A 25,725-nucleotide genomic window follows, 5' to 3' on the forward strand; every position below is an offset into this window, starting at 1 on the left:
GTTATGGTCGGAAAAGACGCTTGATATGATTTCAATTTTCTTAAATTTACTGAGGCTTGGTTTGTGACCCAAAATGTGATCTATACTGGAGAGTGATCCGTGTGCACTTGAGAAGAAAGTGTAATCTGCTGTTTTTGGATGGAATGTCCTATAAATATCAATTAAATCCATCTGGTGTATTGTGTTATGTAAAGCTTGTGTTTCCTTATTAATTTTATCTGGATGATATGTCCATTGGTGTAAGTGAGGTGTTAAAGTCCCCCACTATTATTGTGTTACTGTCAGTTTCCTCTTTTATAGCTGTTAGCAGTTGCCTTGTATTGAGGTGCTCCTGTGTTGGGTGCATATATATTTATAATTGTTATATCTTCTTGGATTAATCCTTTGATCATTATATAGTATCGTTCCTTGTCTCTTGTAACATTCTTTATTTTAAAGTCTATTTTATCTGATACGAGTATTGCTACTCCAGCTTTCTTTTGATTTCCATTTGCATGGAATATCTTTTTCCATCCCCTCACTTTCAGTCTGTATGTGTCCCCAGGTCTGAAGTGGGTCTCTTGTAGACAGCATATATATGGGTTTTGTTTTTGTATCCATTCAGGGAGCCTGTGTCTTTTGGTTGGAGCATTTAATCCATTCACATTTAAGGTAATTATTGGTATGTATGTTCCTATTACCATTTTATTAATTGTTATGGGTTTGTTTTTGTAGGTCCTTTTCTTCTCTTGTGTTCCCCACTTAGAGAATTTCCTTTAGCATTTGTTGTGGAGCTGGTTTGGTGGTGCTGAATTCTCTTAGCTTTTGCTTGTCTGTGAAGCTGTTGATGTCTCCGTTGAATCTGAATGAGATCTTTGCTGGGTAGAGTAATCTTGGTTGTAGGTTCTTCCCTTTCATCAGTTTAACTATATCGTGCCAGTCCCTTCTGGCTTGTAGAGTTTCTGCTGAGAAATCAGCTGTTAACGTTATGGGAGTTCCCTTGTATGTTATTTGTCATTTTTCCCTTGTTGCTTTCAATAATTTTTCTTTGTCTTTAATTTTTGCCAATTTGATTACTGTGTGTCTTGGCATGTTTCTCCTTGGATTTATCCTGCCTGGGACTCTCTGTGCTTCCTGGACTTGGGTGGCTATTTCCTTTCCCATGTTAGGGAAGTTTTTGACTATAATCTCTTCAAATATTTTCTCGAGTCCTTTCTCTCTCTCTTCTCCTTCTGGGACCCCTGTAATGCAAATGTTGTTGTGTTTAATGTTGTCCCAGAGCTCTCTTAGGGTGTCTTCACTTCTTTTCATTCTTTTTTCTTTATTCTGTTCCGCAGCAGTGAATTCCACCATTCTGTCTTCCAGGTCACTTACGTGTTCTTCTTCCTCAGTTATTCTGCTATGGATTCCTTCTAGTGTATTTTTCATTTCAGTTATTGTATTGTTCATCTCTGTTTGTTTGTTCTTTAATTCTTCTATGTGTTTGTTCTTTAATTCTTTTAGGTCTTTGTTAAACATTTCTTGCATCTTCTCGATCTTTGCCTCCAGTCTTTTTCTGAGGTCCTGGATCATCTTTACTATCATTATGCTGAATTCTTTTTTTGGAAGGTTGCCTATCTCCACTTCTTTTCTTTGTTTTTCTGGGGTTTTATCTTGTTCCTTCATCTGGTACAAAGTCCTCTGCCTTTTCATTTTGTCTGTCTTTCTGTGAATGTGGTTTTCCTTCCACAGGCTGCAGAATTGTAGTTCTTCTTGCTTTTGCTGTCTTCCCTCTCTTATTTTTTTTTTTAATTCATTAATTTATTTATTTTTGGCTGTGTTGGGTCTTCATTGCTGCATGCAGGCTTTATCTAATTGTGGCGAGCAGGCGCTACTCTTTTTTGTGACGTGTGGGCTTCTCATTGCAGTGACTTCTCTTGCTGCGGAGCATGGGCTCTAGGTGCGCGGCCTTCAGTAGTTGTGGCACGCAGGCTTAGTAGTTGTGGCTTGCGGGCTCTAGAGTGCAAGCTCAGTAGTTGTGGCGCACGGGCTTAGTTGCTCCATGGTGTGTGGGATCTTCTTGGACCAGGGCTTGAACCTGTGTCCCCTGCATTGGCAGGCGGATTCTTAACCACAGCGCCACCAGGGAAGTCCCCCCTCTCTTATATTTACATTTTCAATGAAATTGTTTTTATAAAGGGTAGATGAGTTGTCAACAAAATCATAAAATTACTGAAATGAAAAGTATTTTTAAAAGCACTGTATATCTATTGAAGTTTTGTTCATACCTACAGTTTTTCCAAGTGACTACAGATTGTTCAGTAGTTTAGGTATTGCTCCTTAAAGTCTATATGTGAGGGGAGGGGTGTGTGTGGGTACATATATATAATATTTTCCCTCCTTTCTTTTGTTCTCCAACAACTTTCCTGTCTTCTATTATTTCAAGATAATTGCTGTAGATTTTTCATGTGCATTCAGTTCCACTTGAATGCAATTTATTTGCCACTTGCCTCTTTCATAATTCTGTAGTTTGCAACTTGTAAATCATGCCTTACTTTTACTTCATCATTAGTTCATGAAAAAGAAATTGAGGTTCATTCAGAACTTCCATACTGTGGTATATCACCACTTTCACTTCCCTGCATGATGACAGGGACGAATGGTATTCATTTGTTTATTTTATTTATTTCACACTTACTTGGTGCTACATTATGCTGCATAGCCTACTAAGTGCTTTGCAAATATCTTCATAGCATCCATGTAAGGTGGGTATTAGTGTTATCACCATTTTTCATATGAGGAAACCGATTCACAGGGAGGTTAAGTAGCTTGTCCATTTCTATTGAAATGTGAGTGCTTATCAATGTGCTGTGATTTACGAATTTTTACTTCTGTCCAACTTCAGAGCAGCAGTGTTATTCTGGCTGCCACTGGTCATCCCAGTGAAAAGAGTTTTTTTTTTTTTTGGCTGCACTGCATGGCTTGTGGGATCTTAATTCCCTGACCAGGGATTGAACCTGGGCCTTGGCAGTGAAAGCACTGAGTCCTAACCACTGGATTGCCAGGGAATTCCCAAGACTGATTATCTTGTGTATACCATTGTAAGAATAGTGAGTTCTATCTGCTTTTTTCCTTTTTATTTCTTCTTGGCTTTTCTCTCCTTTTTCCTTTCTCAAATTGTGCCTTGAAATCCCTCTTTTGAGTCTTTGCTTTTGGAATATTGTTTATGCCCCATAGTCTCATTGAATGAGGATAATCAGATCATAGCCAGTTCACTTGCTTGCTCTTTTTTCTGTCTCTAGAAGCCATGACATATTTTAGTGACAGTAAAGGTTTATGGAAAGAATAATATATATGTTTTCATACATAAACATGTATTTATGGTTATATATTTATGTCCATATGTAAGTTTTTTTACATTGATACCTCACTTTTTATGAAGTAAAATTCCCACAAGATTTTGGGAATAAAATTAATTTTTGTAAATTGAGCCAGTTTAAGAACCTCCAAATAGCTATACCTTAAAAGGAGGTCCTACTTTAATTACTTTTCAAAAGCAGATTAAGTGAAAATTTTTCACTTAAGTAAACAGTTTCCTCAAAACAGTGTTTGAAACACAAATTGAAGTAAAATGTTAGGGTTTTTTCAGCCCTCTATTAGATGTGGGAGAGAGATTTAAAATTACAGACAGAAAAAAAATCCACTTTAGAATTATTCATGATTTTGCTTTCCCCTTGTTCCTATGGGGTTCAGCTTAATGAACAAGAAACAGTAATATATCAATAAGAAGTTACCATACAACTCTTTTTCACACACACACACCCTCCACACCAGGAATGGTAGAAAAATAATGGTTAGATAATAACAGAAATGAGAATTATTAACTAGGAATGATTATCCACCTTGATGCAGAAGAGCACAATGGTTTTAAGGTCCAGAATTGCCTGGGTTTGACTCCTGTCTCAGATACTTTCTGTTTGTTATCTTTTTGCCTCAGTTTTTTCCTAAAATGAGATAATAATAGTATTTACCACCACAGACTCTTATGAGGAAGAAATGAATTGAAACATGTAAAGTGTTTAAAACTGTACTGGGCACATAGCCAGTATCAATCAGTTCTGCTATTATTTAATTACAGGAGTTTTTGTTAGCCCTGTTGCTGGTTTAATAAGAAGAGAAAGTTTCTGGGATATGTTGAAGTGGAATCGGGCATGCTAAGTAAGGCTCAAAAGAACACCCTAGGGCTTCCCTGGTGGTGCAGTGGTTAAGAATCTGCCTGCCAATGCAGGGGACACGGGTTCCAGCCCTGGTCTGGGGAGATCCCACATGCCGCGGAGCAGCTAAGCCCGTGTGCCACAACTACTGAGCCTGCTCTCTAGAGCCTGTGTGCCACAACTACTGAAGCCCACGTGCCTAGAGCCCGTGCTCTGCAACAAGAGAAGCCACCACAATGAGAAGCCCATGCACCGCAACGAAGAGTAGCCCCCGCTCGACGCAACTAAAGGAAGCCCGTGTGCAGCAACGAAGACCCAAAGCAGCGCCCCCCCGCAAAAAAACCAAAAGACCCTAATGAGGTTCAGATGAGCAAAGGTGTATGAAAATGCTTTCAGAGATGTAAAGTGCTCTATAAATAAAAGGTAATAAGAGGAAATCAGATTATTTGTTGCCTTAGTATGCTAGAGAATGAATATTTGCAGATCTAACTTAACAGATAATGGTAAAATTCCCCTCTAGATCCCCAAATTTGACTACCAGGGAAAAGATTTAAGGCCACAAAAAAAAAGTCTTTAAAATAAACTTGGACTCTTTTGTGGTAGAATATTATTCTGAAATTGGGCACATTCACCCACAAATTAACCTGATGGTCCTGGAGAAATGGTTTCCTAAGCTACATCGTTAATGTTAAAAGTATTTACAAACAAGTCTTATCTATTTATAGCCTATAGCATATATTTCCTTTGAAGAATCTCTTCTAGGGTCCTTCCAAATTTCTTGAGGAAGTTGGACCCAGGTGTTTGTGCAAGTCTCTGTGCCTCTGGCCTTCCTTTTCTGGAAGCATATTTGATCTCTCTGTCATTTGTGCTCCCATAATTCCAAGCGCATAGCTCTGTCACTGCATTTACCTCATTATATAGTAAGTATCTGTAAACTAGACAGCTGGCTTATGGACAGACTATGTATGCCTCACTTAACCTTTTAATCTTTAATGCTTGGCATATTAAAGTTTTCAATAAATATATGTGGAATAAATGAAGAAAGAGTAAAACAGCCCTCAGCACACTTGGCAAAATCTTGTTAGCACTAACATTTGAAAGTGATAAAGAAAGCTGTTCTTCTAAGAAATATTCTGTGATGTAGATATTTTAGAAATTCTGATTGAACTTCCCTTAATGTAAATTATTGCATTTTACTGTATAATCTCTAAAGTACCTTAAACTAGCATGACTAGAATGATACAGGCTTCATTTTGAACTAAATTTTTTTAACCTTCCAAATACCAAATATTTTAATAAATGTAGATGCTTTGCATTTTAGGTACTTTAATGTGTTCACCTTAAATGTGGTAACATTTAAATGGAAGATTAGGCTAAGGGTTTATAGATGTTCTTTTCTTCCTGGAATTCTTACATAACAAATGATTTGTGTGTGGTTAGCCTTCTTCAAGGATTACCTGATTTGTATTAAGAACTGAATTTAAGATTTAGTTTCCTCATCTGTAAAATAGAGATTATAATATCTATCACATAGGACACTTGTAAAGATTAAATAAAATAATGCACTAAAGTACTCAGCACAGAGTCCGGCATATATTATCTGTTATATGGTAGCTATGACCGAATACATTCTACAAGGCTTATTATGAAAAACAGTATACCTCCGTTTCCCTCTCTACAGAGGCAGATTGGTAGCTGTTTTTATAAACCAGCATTATCTTATGTCAGAGACAGTCGGGCATAAAGGGGGAGTAAGCCTGTTCAAATTCAGAAAGAATAAAGCTTTAAAAATGGTTGAGACAGGGCTTTTGACCATATTATCCTATTATATTTGTTTGGTTACTCAGTCTGTTTTTATTATTGGTCTCATCTGGAATTGGATGAGATTGTACAATAAACTTGAGAAGCAGGGTTTGTTTTTTTTTCCCTCCAGTATTTTGTATTAGAATTTTTAAAATGCATACTGAAATAGAGAAAAAACAGCAAAACATAACAACATAACATGACATAGATATGGTCTTAGCAATAACTTTTTTGAGATTGCTTTATATAATTTAGGGAATTCAACAATTATTTTGTTTTTTAATATAGTGAAGATAATAGAAAAGATTAATATATAGCTTAATAATATAATTTATTGTTGCCTTATGCATGTTAGCTTTAAATGTTCTGGTTCTGTGTAAATATTTTATTTGTTGATGAGTTTTTTTTTTTTCTTTTTTGCGGTACGCGGGCCTCTCACTGCCATGGCCTCTCCTGTTGCGGAGCACAGGCTCCAGATGCGCAGGCTCAGCGGCCTTGGCTCACGGGCCCAGCTGCTCCGCGGCACGTGGGATCCTCCCGGACCGGGGCACGAACCCGCCTCCCCCGCATCGGCAGGCCGACTCCCAACCACTGCACCACCAGGGAAGCCCGATGATTTTTTTTATTGGGGTAAAATATACAAAGGAGGTTTTTTGGTGGTTTGTTTTTTGTTTGTTTTCCCTTCTGCCATTAGAAGAGAGGGGTTTGGAAACTGAGAAAAAAATAATACTTCTCTTCTTCTGGTTCCAGTCCATCAACGTGGAGTGAATTTTTTTGGTACTCATCATGTTCCTTGCTTAGAAAATAAACACACAGCACATTGGTGACCTCTCCAGTGGTGGCCAGGGAGTGACAGTGAAAAGCTATATTCCATAGCTCTTAATCTGTGTGTATGCTGGGCATGGCATCATCTGTTGGTTTCTGAAGTGGGAAGAACCCTAAACAGGTGCTAGCCCAAACTGGCAGAGTTGTTACTTTATTGCTTTCATTGCCATAGGACTATTTGCATAAAAGCAGCTGTGTTTTGCTGATCAGTTTTTAAATATAGGGATCAAAGGATAACGGGGCTACAGCAGAAGCGTTCACATTGCAGCCCCTGTCAGATTCTGGTGAATCTGCGAATTCTGCTGTGTTGCCTCACCTAACCATTGAAGCCAAACAGCAGTTGAAATGAATAGAAGCAGGGCATACTTTGGTGTTTATGGATATAGCTGTCTTTTATAGTCTAATAGTGCCTTTAGGTAGATGCTGGAGCATATCATTCTTTTTTTTTTTTAAGCTTTTTAAGTTTTATTTTTGGCTGCGTCGGGTCTTAGTTGTGGGATCTTCGTTGTAGCATGTGGGATCTTTCATTGTGGCGCATGGGTTTCTCTCTTGTGGTGCGTGGGCTCCAGAGTGTGTGGGCTCTGTAGTTTGCGGCATGCGGGGTCAGCAGTTGTGGTGCACGGGGCTTAGTTGCCCCGCAGCATGTGGGATCTTAGTTTCCTGACCAGGGATCAAACCTGCCTCCCCTGCACTGGAAGGTAGATTCTTAACCACTGGACCACCAGGGAAGTCCCTGGAGCATATCATTCTTTTTTTCTTTTTTTTTTTTTTTTGCGGGACGCGGGCCTCTCACTGTTGTGGCCTCTCCTGTTGCGGAGCACAGGCTCCGGACGTGCAGGCTCAGCGGCCATGGCTCACGGGCCCAGCCGCTCCGCGGCATGTGGGATCTTCCTGGATCGGGGCACAAACCCATGTCCCCTGCATCGGCAGGCAGACTCTCAACCACTGCACCACCAGGGAAGCCCAGGCATATCATTTTTAAAAGGTTATAAATGGGATGGTCTGAGTCTCTGAAGGACAGAGTACATCACTATAAGACAGGAACCTCTGGGATTAAAAACTCATCAGAAACAATAGATGACATGAAAAGATGCTGTTTGTGGTTAATATAGCTAATAACTGCTTGTAGGTCTCTGGAGGAATATTACAGACATCCTTAGAAATATAAATGATACATATTGTGACGATAGATGGCATTAGTTATTTGCCAGTTATTTACTGGCCGTATGGTTGCCTTTTGAACTTTAGTACTATGTGGTTTAGGTTTAATTACCTGGATCCTTCAGTGGCTCCTGAATGGAACAGCTGGAGTCAAGACTTTGCCTTCCTTCAATTATAGCTCAAGAAAGTTATTAGGTCTCCTGTCCTGTAACTAAAGTAAATGATTTGTAGGTAGAATCATAGTTCCTATTAAAACCTTAGGAAAGCTTTATTCATTCTTTAAATAATAGCTTTATTGAGATATAATGCATATACCATGAAATTCATTCACCCTTTTAAAGTATACAATGCAGTGGCTTTTAATATATTTACAAAGTGTGTGTCAGTCATTACTATCTAATTTTAGAACATTTTCCTCATCCCCAAAAGAAACCTGTACCCATTAGGTTTCACTCCCCATTTCCCTCCTGACTTTCCTAGCCCTAGGCTATGACCAATCTACTTTCTGTCTCTGGATAATTTGCCTGTTTTGGACATCTCATATAATTGGAATTATACAACATGTGATTCTTTGTGACTGGCTTCTTTCACTTATCATAGTATTTTTAAGGTTCATCCATGTTATAGCATATCAGTAGTTCATTTTTTTTATTGCTGAATAATATTCAATGATATGGATATACCACAATTTGTTTTATCTGGTCACCAGTTGATGGGCATTTGCGTAGTTTCCAGTTTTTGGAAAATACAAATAAAGTTGTTTTATGAAGTTTTTATAAACATTTGTGCAAAGATTTTTGTATGGACGTATGTTTTTATTTACGTTAGGTAAGTTCTTAGGAGTGAGGTTGCTAGGTTGTATTGTTAAGTGTATGTTTAACTTTATAATTAACTCCCAAATTGTTTTTCCAAAGTGGCAGTACCATTTTGCATTCCCACCAGCAATTTTTGAGACTTCTGGTTGTTCCACATCCTAGTCAGCATTTGGAATTGTCGGGTTTTTTTGTTTTGCTTTGTTTGAGATTTTAGCCATTCTAATAGGTGCACAGTTGTTAGTTTTGTTTGTTTGTTTGTTTTTTCCGGTATGCGAGCCTCTCACTGTTGTGGCCTCTCCTGTTGTGGAGCACAGGCTCCAGACACGCAGGCTCAGTGGCCATGCCTCACGGGCCCAGCCGCTCCGCGGCATGTGGGATCTTCCCGGACCGGGGCACGAACCCGTGTCCCCTGCATCGGCAGGCGGACTCTCAACCACTGCGCCACCAGGGAAGCCCACAGTTGTTAGTTTTAAATGAAAATCTTACAGTATGGAACCATCAGGAGGATGATTTTAAATGCAAAGCAAGCATTTACTGAATGCCTGTTATATGCCAGGCCCTCTACTGAGTGATGGAAATACGGAGAAATAAGATATATCTCTGCTCCCATGGAAGTTACAGTTTATTGAGGATGTCAGGCATTATTGCTAACTATCTGGGGTTAAGATATTGGGGAGGGGATCACCAGTAGAGTTCAACTATACCTAGAAGTGGGCAGTTTTGTGGAAGGATTTTGACATTTATGATCAGTAAAAAGAAAACAATATGAGGAACCTTATGTACCTTTGCATAATGTTCTAAGATAGGTTTTGGTCGTGAAGGTCAAGCTCTTCCTACGTTATCATGTCCAATAATCAGGACCTAATAAGCTGCTTGGGATAATATTCTGATGCTTAACAGTTTGGGGGCAACACCAGCTGGTCACATATGCACAATAACCAGGGAAAGGGGAACTTTAATTTTTTGTAGACATTGGAACCTGCTCTTTTGACCCCTGTAGTTACTGTTTTCCCTTTCTGTGTCCGTCCTAGGTCTGGCTTTCTGCCTTTTACCTCACACACTGCTAAACTGTATAATCACTCCTTTTAAGAGTGCATATGGTGGGGGCTTCCCTGGTGATGCAGTGGTTAAGAATCCGCCTGCCAATTCAGGGGACAAGGGTTCAAGCCCTGGACTGGGAAGATCCCACATGCCATGGAGCAACTAAGCCCGTGCACCACAACTACTGAGCCTACACTCTAGAGCCTGTGAGCCACTACTGAGCCCACGTGCCACAACTACTGAAGCCCATGTGCCTAGAGCCCGTGCTCTGCAACAAAAGAAGCCACCGCAATGAGAAGCCGGCACACTGCAACGAAGAGTAGCCCCTGCTCGCTACAACTAGAGAAGGCCCACACACAGCAACAAAGACCCACCGCAGCCAAAAATAAATAAATAAAATAAATAAATTTATATAAATAAATAAATAAAAGTGCATATGGGGACTTCCCTGGTGGTCAAGTGGTAAGGAATCTGCTTTCCAGTGCAGGGGATGCAGGTTCGATGCCTGGTCAGGTAACTAAGATCCACATGCTGTGGGGCAACTAAGCCCATGTGCCTCAAGTAGAGAAACCACGTGCCGCAACTACAGAGCTCAGGTGCTCTGGAACCCGCGCGCCACAACTATAGAGCCCACATGCCCTGGAGCCTGCATGCCACAATAAATAAATAAATAATAAATGTTAAAAAAAAAAAAGTGCATGTGTACTTAGCTCTGAACTGTTTACCACAGTCAGAAGTGGTAGCAATAGGCATTTGTACTTTTTGTCCAGTTGACCCCTTCAGCATTCACCCAGCTAGATCTGGCCTCAGTATGAAGGTCATTTCAGGTGAATAAGATTCCAAGAGCCATGTTTCCCTATGTTTGATAAACTGGGCCTCTTATCGGACCTGTGTGGCAAACAGTTGAGAAGAGCTGTGAAGGAAGGTTGGAGGTGGCATGGAGCGGGAAGAGACTATGAAATTGCTGGGTCGCGCCTCAAGTTGTCATGCTCATCTAATTTTTGAGCATCTCTCAGAGCAGGTCAAACTATTTTTTGCTTTCTTTTTTTTTTTTTTGTGGTACGCGGGCCTCTCACTGTTGTGGCCTCTCCCGTTGCGGAGCACAGGCTCCGGACGCGCAGGCTCAGCGGCCATGGCTCATGGGCCCAGCCGCTCCACGGCATGTGTGATCTTCCTGGACTGGGCCATGGACCTGTGTCCCTTGCATCAGCAGGCAGACTCTCAACCACTGCGCCACCGGGGAAGCCCCATTTTTTGCTTTCTTAAAAACTTCTCAAGAACCTTAGCTTCGTTTGCTGTTATACAGCAAGGAAAAATATGATCTGATAAAAAGTTTAAAGTGATTGGAAGTCATTCTCCTGAAGGAAAAGATGAGAGTCAGGATTTCTTTGTGTACGGCTATATCCTCTAAATTCTTGAGAATTTCTTTCATGGAAGACTGAGTTTAACAATAATGTTAAAAAATATCAAAATTCATAGCAGGTGCTGATCAATTTTTTTTTTTTCTGAAGACCGAAAAGCAAGAGAGAGTTCAACTTTGTAAGGACTTTAGGTTGGCTATAAGGAGCATTTGCTTGCTATTGAGGGACTGAAGGAGAGTCTACAATCAGCGTTTTCCAGAGAGCTGCAAATACGATAGTCTCATTTGGGATGGTTAAAATTTACCATTGACTGAAGAACTTGCTACCTACTGAAGATGGGATGAAAATCTGCGTTTGAAAAGTTTTTTTTTTTCTCTTCCCCATAGGTTAGCGACATTGATTTTCTTTTATTTGGGAAAGGTTTTAATCTTCGGGCAAATGTTTGTCAAGCTGCTTGGTACTATAGTAAAGTTCAGTTTGATACAGGAACCTCATGCTTTTGATAGGTTCTGACAAATAACAGCAGTAATTGGTTTAGAACTATAAATTCCTAGACTTCTACTTTGTGATACATAGAAATTTTATATTACTAGTCATCTAACTGTTTCCTGCCCCTATCTAGTGTTTGTTATTAAATGTTTTGTCTGTTCTTTCTGGTACTCTTAAGCATATTCTGAGCTTGAACTCACTACATGTTGATCTTTTGGATATATTGCCTCTGAGTTTTACTCAGGGCTGGCAGGTTCTATAGATCCTTATGTTTCATTAGTAGTGGTGTCCTTCATAGAAATCAGGGATCAGGAAACGACTGTGCCAAAATAGACCATGCATGGATGAGATGCAGTTAAAGGAGCAGAACAGAAATTTTGAGGAAATTGAGGGATAGGAAAGAAATCTCAAAATCAGAAATTATTTTATAGAATATACACTGAGATGATTACTTGGTTCTTTTAACATACTCACTATGCATTTACCCTGTAGGAGGCATGTGTGTATAGTTGGGTGGGGGAGAGGCAAGAACATATATTAAAAGGGACCTACCTCAGAAGCACAATATTGGTCAAAGAAAGCAAGTTGCAGAACAGTATGCGTATTTTTACATTTAGGAAAAACATAAAACAATATATATTTTCTATGTATATGTGTGTCTGTGTCCATATATATATATGTATATGTGTGTGTGTGTGTGTGTGTGTGTATATATATTTTAACAACTGAAAGAATATGTGCCAAATGTATATAATGGTCTGAAGAGAGTGCAAGAAGGCAGGAGGATTGGAGACTTTTGCTTTTTCTATAATAATCATTGTGTGTGTGTTTGAGAAGAATACGTTCATATTTTAATTATGTAATTAAATATCCATTTAAAAATAAAGAATATTCATTACCCTTAAACAATGTTTATAGTGTAGGTGGGGAACTGAGATAGTTTCAAATAATGTAAACTAATTAGAAAATAAAAGCAGTAGGGTAGAAATTCAGGAATGGCTAGTTTTGTGGGTTAATTCTCTTTTATGGGTTGAATACACTTAACTTTGAAATGTTTTATCCATATGTACATATATTGAAGCCATATGATAAATAGAAAAACCTTCCTTCAGGAATTCCTCCTCTTTTTTTTCTGTACCATTTCACAACCGCATTTATCCTTTGCTAATAACACTTTCAAACATCTATCCTCCTTTTGACTTTTTATCTTGTCTGTGCCCCTTTGTTCCCAGCCAGGCTCCCATTGTTTATGGGACACACGGCAACTGATCAGTGTAGAGCATTGGAGCATTACTGGTGTGGACTTGAAAGTCACAGACCTGGGTTCACATCCTGACTTCTGACCAGCTTTGTGACTTTGAGCAGTTATATAACCATGATTAATTTTATCATTCGGTTCCAGAGCTGCTTTTTTCTTCAGATGTTCTTGACCCCTTGCAGCTTTGACCTTATATCTCTAGGAGAGGAAATGTCTGGGGATAAGCCAGAAAGGGTAGAAAAGAGTCCTGGATTTCTCTCCCAAGAAAAAGGCAGGTGAATGGGGTAGGGCTGGTAGAGGCAGGCCTGGGGCTGTCCTGGAGGGCAGATCAAGCTACTACTTGAATTTAACTGGTTGTCAGTAGAACAAGGGTCATTGACCAAGGGCAAGTGAGGGTTAGGTTGCCTGTGTGGAAGGGTGGGATAAAAGAGTCCTGTCTCTGATTGTGTCAGTATTAGGCTGAAGTGGGTGTTTGTGAAAAGCATTTAAGGTGAAGAGAGTAGGAGGAAGTCAAGGAAGCAGTACACTGGGAGTCCTTAAGAGCACAGTCTGGATTTAGCTGAGTCCTGGCTCTGCCTCTTACTAGCCTTGTAACCTTGAGCCAGTTACTTATCTCTTCAAGATTTAATTGCTTAATTTATAAAATGGGGATAAAAGTTACCTACCTCATAGGGTTGTGAGGGAATACATTTAGCATTCTTAGAACAGTGCCAGGCACGTATTAAGTACTTGATAAATTTATAAATATTAAGTCAAGCTAGGGGAAGAAGGAAAGCAGGCCTAATGAACTGTATAGTGGGGGTGGCTGCCTCTATGTACATCTAACTGATGACATCTGTCCTTCGTTATCTCCAGATAAAAGAGTCAATAATAGGAATCATTATTTTTTTTTTCCGGTACGCGGGCCTCTCGCTGTTGTAACCTCTCCCGCTGCGGAGCACAGGCTCTGGACGCGCAGGCTCAGTGGCCATGGCTCACGGGCCCAGCCGCTCCACAGCATGTGGGATCCTCCCGGACCGGGGCACGAACCCGTGTCCCCTGCATCGGCTGGTGGACTCTCAACCACTGCGCCACCAGGGAAGCCCAAGGAATCATTATTTATACATGTTCTAATACTTCCTGATGTGTTTGCTTGTTCAAAACACACTTAAAAAGATGTTTTCCTTATTTGTTATTCCCTATACCTGGAAACAAAACTTATGAAAAAGAAAGACTTTAAATGATTATTTGCCACTTGTAACCTTTGCTGTTAAATGATAAATTGCGGGCTTGTTTTCTCTATGCATAGTTTCTGTTGAATTTCACTGCAGATGTTTTAGTTTTTCTGTCTTTTTTGTTTTTTCTTTCCAGTTAATCAGTTATTTCAGCAACATTTACTACTTACAAAACTAAGAAGGATGAATCGTATACAAATATAAATTGATGAAACATAGAATTAATTTTAGTGAGAAAATAAGTTTCTCAGTACTTATTGAAGTTTGTTCAGTTAAGAAGCCTACGCAAATTCTATTGTGCATTTCACGTGTTTCATCTGTTGAGCACTAGTGAACCCTGTTAGGTTAGCATCCATGAACCTCTAGGTTCTAAAATCTATGTTCCAGTACCCTGAGGTAGCATCACAGAAGTCTCTTGGTGTTTTCCCTAATATTCCAGTAGCCACCACAGTACAGATGCCTTGTTGTACGTTTGTCATATAGCACTGAAAACAACCATAAAAAGAGAATTATCACCCCCATTTTATAAATGTAGATAATCAAGGCTTAGAAACTTGTTCAGAGTGACATGCCAGCAAGTGGCAGAGCCAGAATTTGAAAATTAGTTGTCTGATTTCAAAGTTTGTCCTTTTAAAAACTAGGCCACCACCTGCTTCTCTCACCCACAATCAGTTGGAAGACTGCAAAGCTGACCCTTGGCAAAGTGGCCGGGCTTGTTTATTTCTTGCTGCTATCTAGTCTCTCCCATCACTTTACTGTCCCATTTTTGTGATCAGATTCATAAATGTAAAGGCTTAACTTGAAGAATCATCCAGTCCAGTGGCTCTCGAATCTAGCCAGTCATAGGAATCACCAGGACATTAATTTCTTTTAAAATTACAGTTAAGTTGGTTTTAGCCAGAGCCCAGGAACCTGCATTTTAACCATTCTACATGTGATTTTAACAGTCTGACAGGTTTGGGAACCACTTCAATTACATGAATCCCCTCCAAATACCCCCAGCAATTTTCCTGACAGGTAGTCATCTAATATCTGATAGTCTTCTGACAGGAACTCACTACCACCTTGCCAGGAAGGTTATTTCATTGGTAATTAGATGCAATGCTATGCTTCTATAGGGCTTTCATTTACTGTTCCATATGGATTGGATTAACTTCTTTGGACAGATTTTTATACTCCTTAGATACTGGCTTGGAGGTCAGATCCACATTTGAATCTTCTCTGAACCTTACCTTCCTTGTGTAAAAGGAGTATGTTATTATCCACCTTGAAGGATAATTTCAAGAGTTAAATGAAAAAAATAAACTGTTCTGGCTGGAAAGGTACTAAAATCAGCCAGATTTTTTTTTAGTTTTATAAAAAACTATAGTTTTTTTTATAGTTCCAAACAGCCTTTTTTTAATAGTTCCTTCACCTCATCAGCCTTTTTGGAAATAGTCCCACATCTGCAGGGTTCTAGTTAGAAGTGTGGATATGTATGATAGAAGGCGCTTAGACACATTCTGGGATTGTCAGTGCCAGAAATAGGCTGTCATTTTGACTACTCATCAGCACACTTTTTTACCTCTGGCTTTTTCTTTGGACAGAGAATGTGATACTCATTCTTAGGGGTACAAACTTGCATTTCTGGAAATTCAGCTTTACTCCATAAGTAATTGGAGTTTCCACTGATAACTTGAACCTAAAGCAAAACAAATGATGAGCAGCAAGACCCTAAAGGCAAAAGAAAAGACCTTCTTCAATTATATAGAGACCAAAACGGAGAACCGAAGAAAATATTCCATGTCTCTTCCTTATCCACCAGTAGAGATAGGTAACTGCTGAGTGTTAGTTAAAAAGGAAAAAAAATGGGGTGGAGGTAGAAAGGAGTTGGAGGGCAGCAGTAAAGAAAGAAACGTTGAGCACTTGCTTTTTGTCAAACATGATGTGAGTAAAATGAATACTTAAGTAATTTCACCCTAATCCTCACAGGTAAGATCCCATTTTACCAATGAGAATACTGAAGACATTGAGAATAACTAAGACAAGCCTCATGCCTGGTTAAATGTCAGGTCCAGATTCAAGACACCTAGGATTTTACAGAATGTGATTTAAAAAAAAATGTATTATACACACACAAATATATGTTCTTTAAGAAATAGATGTGACTTAGTTTTTATTGTATACATCCCTTTGTTGAAACACCTGTCATGCTCTAATTTTAATTGGTTATGTCTCCCTCTACCAGTTACTTAAAAACAGGGACTAGGTTATAACATTCATCTCTGAATCACCAGGGCCCAGCCCTACACTTGTGCATTAAAGGCTTGTAAAAATGAAATATCTCTCTGTGGCATTTGATAACATCTGTGCCCTCCACCCCTACTCTTCATGTGTGAGTCAAAAATATATATATATATACTATTGGAAGGGATGTTATAAATAATCTAGCTCAATCCTTTCATTTGTATAAAGGGAGGAATTTCAGGCACAGACTAGAGATCATGATGTACCCAAAAGCTCCTAATTGATTGTAGTTCTAGCACTCTTGCGTTCTGGTTCTCTATTCAGGGCTCTTCTTCGGACCTGCATCCAAACTTACTGCATTCATTCATTCAGTAACCCTCTGGGTTCCTCCTCTGTGCTCAGAGCTGAGGAAGTGCCACCTTCCTTTCTGCCTCCCTGGATGGATATACAGCCATGCTTTCCAGAAACCAGAAGAAAACAGCTTCCCAAGATTTTAAGGCTTAAACTAGAAAATGATCACTGTAGCTGAGATTTTTACCTGTTGTATCCCTTTTTGCTCATCAAGGCAGTCATTCTGTTATTCTGTTGCTCATACGGGAGGAGAAGTGATCATTTGCAAAACTGGATAAACTTTTCAAGAGCCTGAAAATAATCTCTCGTTGCTGTGGTTTGATTTGGTGTGGTTTTTGATGTTTATGACTGTATTGCTTTTCTTTAGCAAAAGCAAACTAAATCTGTTCTATAGTATTAAGTTAGGCCATGAACTGCATTTCCTTTTAGGCTCAGACTACTAAAAATAATTTGTAGGTGTTGCTCTCCCATGGGCTTGAGTGAAATGCAGTAGAACAATTTATTTCTTCACTTAGTTTGTGTTAGCTCTCTGTTTTCAAAATGTTTTTGAATCTAACATCATGAAAACATACTACCTTGGGTTAAAGTTTTTTTCCTGTGAGTGCTTTTCAAAAGGTAGTTTTAGTACTTTGGACATATTTTAATTTTTATAAAGTATATGTAATGTATGGAACTTATCAGTAATAATTATTAAAGATACCCAATAAAATTACATTGAAACTACAGTCACCTTTTGATTTTTCAGGGAAGTGATTCTGTTTGTAGACTGAGAGTTCTTAGTTATGGTCTTCCTCTAGGGAAAAAAAAATCTATTCATTTGAATAGAGTATTCAGTTGATAGTAGAGGGAGGGGGGTGAAGCGTGGAGGGCAAAGCCAATTCACTTGACTCTTCCTTTTGAATTTACTTTTTTAGTTCATTTGAGAGAAAATTAGTCTGAAGTGCTGGGACATATATATTAAATAATTATTAGGGTAAAGGATACAATTTAATTAATTATGGAAACTTGTATTAAACTTAATGTTGCCAAGTCATTATTCTTAATGAAAAGAATGTATTATTAAAACTACCTGGAATTTTGACTCATGTCATCAATCCATGGCAAGAAGCAAATGATATGGTTATTAATTTTATGAAGTAATTTTATGTATTGTCTTGTTCTGTTTTTATTTTTAGGACCGGAGTAGGCCCTATGACACTTTTAACTTGCACTCGTTGGAGAACTCCTTAATGGATATGATAAGGACTGATCATGAGCCTCTGAAAGGTAAACACTACCCTCCCAGTGGCCCACCAATGAGTTTCGCTGATATAATGTGGAGGAATCATTTTGCAGGTTAGGAATATTCATATGTCCATTCCTTGCTTGGTGTTTTAAACAAAAATCAGCTTTTTAATAATTGTGGTTTTGTTTTTGTTTCTTTTTTGTTTGTTTGTTTTTGTTTGCTTCTGTAAAGCATTGTGGAATGTATTTAAAGTTGATTTTTTTTAAACCTGGGTTCAGCTACCTACCATAATCAAGGTTGTTTGCTTTAATCATAATGTCTGGCAGAAGCATGTGTTGGGTAGCTGAGGTCGTGGTTTATAGCATGAGACCAGAAGCCAAATTTTTGGGGCTTTGTGCATTTGAAATGTTTAGCTGAACCTGGATAATTCATTTAAGTCCAAGTATACTGCAAGGAAGTATGAGATTTAATCTCCAAAGACTACTTCAGAAAACTTTGTAGAAAAGCGTTTCATTTTATTAAAATACAATCACTTTCCTAGTGTTGGAAATAACGCTACACAGACTTAAGAGCAGACAATGACCCTTTGCATTCTCTAAGGCTAAACACAAGGAAAATGTTTTGGGTTAAATATAAGGCAGAAAGTCCCAAGGTCAGCAATATTAGGACTTCCTATATTTAGAGCCCGTGTAAATTCAGGATAGAGGCTGATGTTACATTCATGATTACAGATAGTTCTTATTATGCGGTATAGGACTTTTCAGGGGCCCTGTGATATTTTAAAATACTGAAATGGAAATTTTCTGTGGAAATAGCCACTGTACTTGGGTTTAGAGCCTAACTATCTGAAAACTGGAAGCGTTAGCCACAAGGATGCCTGTCTTATATGAACCCTTATGTCCTCTAGAGTTGTGAGGAATTTGATCCCCTCTGGTTCTCTGCAGGCTTTTATATAGGGTATGACTGACTGTGAACCTGATAGTCATTTCCTCATGCCACACCAAAAATCTATTTCATCATTTTCTTGTCACACTCATGATTTTCTGCTGCTTTCCTCAATTTCCAGTGAAAAGAAAGTAGTTAACAGGCTATGAAGAAAATAAAAGATTTTGAGAAAAGCTATATTTTAAGTCCTTTAGAAGTAGGAAAAAAGGCCTCTCATTTAGTCATTGTTATATTTAGTCACTGTTACCACATCTTTCTTCAGTAAAGATTAGGTACATGGTAATTTCACTTAGAAGTGAGAATGGTGTTTAAAAAAAAACTCAAAAAACAATATTCACAGACTGTTTTGTGTTTTTAGTATCTTCTAAGGCTACATTTGTCTTCCTTCTCTACCACGAACAGCTGTAAGCCCATCCTAATTATTCTAAAATATTCAGTCCTTGTTCTTTATGCATACCTGTTTTATCTTGGTCTGTATTCTTCTAGCAATAAAAGATTATGAAAGGATCTTAGATTATAGTCTGTAAAATAATTTTCTAGAATTTTTTGAATATTGATTAAGCAGGAGCTGTTCTGCCCTGTTGAGAGTGGCACTGTCAAAGTGTAAGGAGGGTACCTCACTATGGGATAATGTAAATACCTTATTCTACTTGTGATGGCTCCTTTTTAATTTTATGTCCAGCTACCTCTGCATAAATTTCTCCACTGCACTTGCAAATGTGAGGTTTCATCTATAAAAGCCTTCTGAATTGTACTTATACATATAATATGTCCTAATAAGTTGGAAGGCACTTAACATGTACTTTTTTACAGCCTCAATATGGTTACAGCCACCCACATTGATTTCTTATGAATGGACTACTTCCCGTGGTCAATTACATCACCATGTTATTGTCCTCTGGTTAGGGTGTTTGAACCTCAGGCTTCCCTTTTCCAGCTGGGAGACTTTTACGTTTGGTTTATGGCACCATGTGTTTGATCCTTATTACTTCTAAAAACATAATTATGATGCTAGTGTTTTAAGGGAAAGATTTTCAGTAATATTTGATTTTAAAAAATGGAGCAAAGTATAATAACTAAAAGATAACTTAAAAATAAAAGAAACATTGTCATGATGTATCTTTTAAAATATTTTCCATATAATAAACATTATGTTTTTACCTTGTCTTTATAATTTATTGATAGACCTTAACTTTGGACTCTCAGGTTGTTTCCAGCTTTTTCTCCATTATAGGTAATGCTGCCATGGATGAGTTCTTGCATGTAGCTTTTTCTTAAGGTAAATTCATAGAGAGGGTCTCTGGCTCAAAAGATGTAAATGTCTAGGTGAATTGAGCTTTAAGAGAAAGGTGGTAGGATAGGGGAACTACCACATGGCTTCTGTATGAGTCTGTCCGGAAACACTTCCCCCTATCCATCCTGTTCTTCCTCCTAGCTTTAATATCCTCTTGTTTTACTTGAACATTATTTTGAGGGTCTTAAAATTCAAGTTAGAGAGTCATTGTTTTTTTGTGTGCTTATTTGTTTTGGTGTTTTTCTATGGATTTAGGTTTTCTTTAGAAAAAAATACATTCTTGCTCATTGTAAGAAATTCAAGTAGTACATAAAAAGACAAAAAGGAAAGTGAAAAAACCACCTGAGACTTACTACCTAGAGATAACAAAGATTATTATTTTTATTAATATTCTTCCAGACATTTTATATTCTCTGTATAGGAAATGAAATTTCAACTCAGCCTTTCTGACTTTGTAGTCATTCAAACCTGGGTTTGAATTCTGGTTCTGCCTTTAGTTAGCTATTGATCTAGATAAATTAGCCTCTTTAAAGACTTAGTGTCTTCATCATTAAAATAAAGCACCTACTTCATAGAGTGGGTGTGAAGGTGAGATAAAGTCCCTGACACTAGAAACTGCTCAAAAGTTATCTGTGATTTTTTTACCAGCAGTGGTAGTGGTGTGCCTACTGCCTGGCCTGGGTAATAAAGTAAACCTTTATATCCCTACAATATTTACTTCCTTCCAGCTAGACTGCAGCTAAATGTTGAAAGCTTTCGAATGCAAGTTGTCAAAATTGTGTATTTGCCATAGATACAAATAGTGATTCTTGAAGGATAAACATTCTGTCATTATCAAAAACCACCTAAAGGAGAAAGAAAAATAATCCTCCTAAGTTTTGTTGGCTTTACAAAATTTTATACCTGAATAGTGTAAAGAAAGTATAATAAAGTAGAATATCACATTCATGAAAAATAAAAGTACTTCGTGATGTACTTAAAGTGAACATGGTGAAAATAAGTTCACAGTGATATTTCATTGTATAAATGTATTCAATAAGAAATCCCTTTATTCAACTGTTCTCTTGATTCAGGCAGAAAAAGGGTTAGTGGGAGAAATGACCGAATAGGAAGTTTAGGAAGTAATAAAACTTGTTTTAGTAAAGAGCTTTAACAGTTTTCCAATCATATTTCTACCTATACTAGATCAGCCTTAAAGATGTTTGTAGGAAATTTAAAAATTTTTTAAATTAAAAAAAACCTCCTCCCCATGTTAAAAATGTCAAGTAATGTAGAGAAAAAGTCAAACTGAGCTTTTTTCACAGAACCCTGAGGAATGTCTTCTGCAGTGTTGCTCAGATCACAGAACACTTATTTAAACAAAAATTAATTTAAATAAAATAAAAACTAATTTTGGGGGGGCTTCTTAGATCTCAAACTACCGTTCTTGATTGTAGCAGAATAACATTTTAATAATTACCTGTTGTCTTTTACCATAACTTAGGTATGACTTCTCCTGTCTTTCATTTGAGAAAATGTCTCCAGGAAATGAGAAGGAGGGTTTTGAGAAGGGTGATGAACTAATAAAAACTATCCCTTATTTCTTTTCTAAGTACAGAAATCCTTGGATCAGTAGAGGTATGAGTGAGGCCTGGGTGGGAAGAATTGTCCTCTGCCCTCTTTTCTAGTGGATGCAGGGAGAGCCAACTCTCCTCATGATTATGAGGATTAGGGGGATTTCTGGCATCGGGAGAGTTAGGATTAGGAAAGGGGAAAATGTTCCTCCCTGCACCCTCCTTACAACTGTCCCCCGGCTTGCTACCGATGATGAGGGTTCACCTAGCCACTGGGGAACCCCTCTGAAAACCCAGGGACGTAAGGTTTGATTATTCATACCCTCTCTTGGGATTATTATTCAAAGAGGACAAAGTGATGAGAGAGAAGAATAATAGGGAAAAACCAACACAGTGCATTGGGCAGGGTAGGTGACATTATGAAGCAAGGTCCCATTGCCTGGCTGGGGTAGTACAATATAGCAGAGTCCTTGGCAAAAAACAGGGAGGAACCACCTTTTTCTCATCCCGTGTAGTCTCCCTGTTATAACAGAAGAGTAGGCTTGGCTGGGCACTTGGGGGTAGTGCCTGATGAAACATTTTTGTATATTTGAATTTTCTCTTCCTTCACCATTCATGGAACTGAAATTTGAAAAATGAAAAGAGCAGGTGTCAGCTGAGAACTGATATCGAAGGGTTTGTTTTTCAAATGTATACTGAATCTGGGAAAAAATAGCAGCTATCCTCTGATAATAGTGCTTTAAAACATTTAAATTGACAGAAACTTGTAAGAAATAATGCCATCCCTTTGGTATTATAGAGGCATTTTTCTTTATTCATCATAATTTAAATTTAGTATTACAGAGCCTTTCAGAAAATTGGTCCCTTTTGTGGAATGCTGAGGTCACCTTGTTTTAGAAAAAGTGCACCTTCATTACATTTAGTTTATTCAGAAAAATATACAGTCTCTTTACGTACTTGAATTATTACTCCAGTTGTAATTTTGTACTACCTCCCTTTGGCCCATATCAGTCTGCTTGTATAAAAGTTTGCAGATCCCAGAAACTGTTAGGGCATAGGTTCGAAGTTAGCAAGAAGTCATTGTTCCTCTTCTACACAAAAGGGAAGACAACAGATAGAAGTTGAGTGATTTTGTTTTTATAGGTAATTCCCATTAATTTGCCCAATGATCCTTTCAATATAGCACTATAATCACCTGAGAGTAAGAAAAAGGTTAAGGGTTCTTTAATCCTGGGTACTACCTCTGGAAATTCTGATTTAATTGTTCTAGAGTACAGCCTGAAATGAGGCAATGTAGGCACAAAGGAATTGATACCATACCAAAAATTATTCACAACTGGTATGCAAAGAAACAAGGATTTGACCTCAGGTCAAAGCTCACCTTTTTTGCTTCGTGGTTCTTTGGAACACATTTCGAATATTATAGTACCCTACTTTCATAATTTTTCCTTAAAAGGAATTTGAAGCACCATTTTATTGTATTCTTACATATCACATTATTGTACCTTGTAGATACTTTTTCTGAGGGACTTTCTCTTCAACTTTATAGAGAAAATTAGTAGGAAATAGAATCTAGTAGAATATGCATTGTCTCATAACGTTTTCTAGAACACAGCACTCACATTCTGTTATGTAAAGGTCTCCAAAGGACTTGACTTTTTAGAACATGTGGGGATGATTAGAGAAAGATAGTTGCTCCCTATCTCATAAGAAATTGCAGAAGTGAAGAGGTGACTTTCATAATTAGTTACAAATTAATAAAAATTCCAGCTTTTATTTTGGACATATGAAAGTATGGGTTTAGTTTGACTCTGAAACTTTGAATAGCAGTAGAGGCAGTTTTTTATAACTAACATCTTAAATATAAATATGAATTGAGCTTATGAGACTGTGATTTTTACAGTCTGAATAGCCATATGTAACCCTATTCTCCAACCTCCCCCTCCATCCTCTCCCACCCCCATTTATCAGGCCTTGTGCAGTGGGGAAAGTGGGACACGGTCTCAGATTTCCACAGCATCGTTTAACTCAGTAAAACTAAGTATGCCTTCCAGTTTTCGAAACCTTATATTTTACACTATACTTAAAAGATAGCTAGCTGACAAGAACAATTTAAAAATAGCAGACCGTGGACAGGTGACAAAATGTCACGCTGGCAGCACCAGACTGCATTAACAAAAATCACCAGATGTCACACACTTGATTTCTATTTTCACAGCTGATTAAACAGCAGTATTTGTTGGACAAAAGGAAGAAAAAAGAAATGGCCTCATCTGAATTTGGAGTCAGTTTTTCTTTTGCTGTTGGTATTTTCTCTCTCCTTCAAAATCCCATAATAACTGTAAAACTTAAGGCATACTATATAATAAATTTTTAAAATATTATAAAGTAAACCTAATTTTAGAAAAGAAACCTTTATACATATATACTTCCTAAACTTGCAGGCTATAAATCAGAATGTTAGCAGAGCTTGTCTTTGGTGATCTTGTTTTCTTCATTTTTCTGTATTGTCTAATTTTTCTCCAATGAAAATATATTGTATTTTATAATCTAAATATTAATTTTTGAAGAGGTAGAGAAAGTAGCTTAAAGAAGCCTTAAGTGGTTTACTAAAAAGAATTTGGGAAAAAATTAGATCACATTTAAGTAATTGGTTCTGATGGTTCTGGCATTGAACTAGAGTTTCGTATAAAATCTTTGATTGATGATCTTGATCTAGAGATCATTAAAGTCAGAGGCCAACAGAATTAGGAAGGATACCAGGAAAGGCAAAAGAATTTTCTGCTTTTCAGCAAGTAGTGATGCCTTCAACTACAAAACATTGCCTAAGGCTCTTGTTTTGCCTCATCTTTAGAAAGACTGAATTGGAAGTTATTGGTGTAGGATAGAGGATGATAATTAGAAAACTACTGAGCTTCCTTTCAGTTTCATCTTGCTAGGTTGAAAAGTCCCAAGACCTGATGGAAAGAGTACAAAAAGGATCCAGCTTCTAGAGGACTGCAGAGAGGGGCATCCCTTAACATTAGAGAACATAAGTAGTTCCAGAAACATATAAAAACTATTATTTGATATAGTGGTTGTAAACTACATAATTCTTTACCATAAATGATTGTAGCACAGGAAATGAAAGAAGTTGAATGAGCTAAATTTGGGCTTGCTTGGATTTCTTGATAACCCGTTATTATTCTGAGAACGTTTAGGGAACATCCCTAGTTTATAGGAACAACACCCATATCTGAATATTCCTAGGTCAGAGATTGAAAGACCCTCTCAATGTGCCATTTCCTTAAATTCTGCTCAGCAGTGATTGGGTTTTTTAGGCAGACTTTCCAGTGACTGGTTGTTTATTGTTTAGTTTGAATACCTCAGAATATGATAAGTAAATCACAAATAATTAGTACATCGTCCTTTTCCCCAAGTAATTAATACATCTTCTGCTCTTAAACCTGGAGGCTATTAGTTGAAATATCTTATTCAGACTTGTCATCTTATAGAACAGAGGCTGGCTAACACCATCTGTAAAGGGCCAGAGAGTAAATATTTTAGGCCTGTGGGCCGTATAGTTTCTGTTGCACATTATTCTTTTTTTTTTTTTTTTTTTTTTTTTTTTGCGGTACGCGGGCCTCTCACTGTTGTGGCCTCTCCCGTTGCGGAGCACAGGCTCCGGACGCACAGGCCCAGCGGCCATGGCTCACGGACCTAGCCACTCCACGACATGTGGGATCTTCCTGGACTGGGGCATGAACCCGCGTCCCCTGCATCGGCAGGCGGACTCTCAACCACTGCGCCACCAGGGAAGCCCTGCACATTATTCTTTGTTTTTTAATTTCTGTGTTTGTTTTTACAACTTTTTAAAAATGTAGAAATGATTGTTTGTTTGGAGGCAGACAAAACAAGCGGCCAGCCCCCTGTTACTATAAGGACAAAGGTCTGGACACAGGCATTATGCCCAAGGTCGTATAACTAGTGAGTGGTAGGGGCAGCACAAGAAC

General features: G+C 38.1%; 1 protein-coding gene across 8 annotated transcripts in view; it reads left to right on the forward strand.

The window, feature by feature from the left end:
- The window catches only part of CPEB3 (cytoplasmic polyadenylation element binding protein 3), a 177,899-nt gene that overhangs the window by 51,709 nt on the left and 100,465 nt on the right, over window positions 1-25,725 (forward strand). For 6 of the 8 annotated variants that reach the window (XM_073794194.1, XM_019944054.3, XM_019944186.3 and 3 more), the window contains exon 3: window positions 17,892-18,051. In XM_073794194.1, the coding sequence (XP_073650295.1) occupies window positions 17,892-18,051 (160 nt within the window). The remainder of the gene's footprint in view (window positions 1-17,891; window positions 18,052-25,725) is intronic. The other 2 variants (XM_019944403.3, XM_033842418.2) reach the window with 1 other exon arrangement.

The sequence above is a fragment of the Tursiops truncatus genome, chromosome 16 (genome assembly GCF_011762595.2).
Source record: "Tursiops truncatus isolate mTurTru1 chromosome 16, mTurTru1.mat.Y, whole genome shotgun sequence".
NCBI classification, from domain to species: Eukaryota; Metazoa; Chordata; class Mammalia; order Artiodactyla; family Delphinidae; genus Tursiops; species Tursiops truncatus.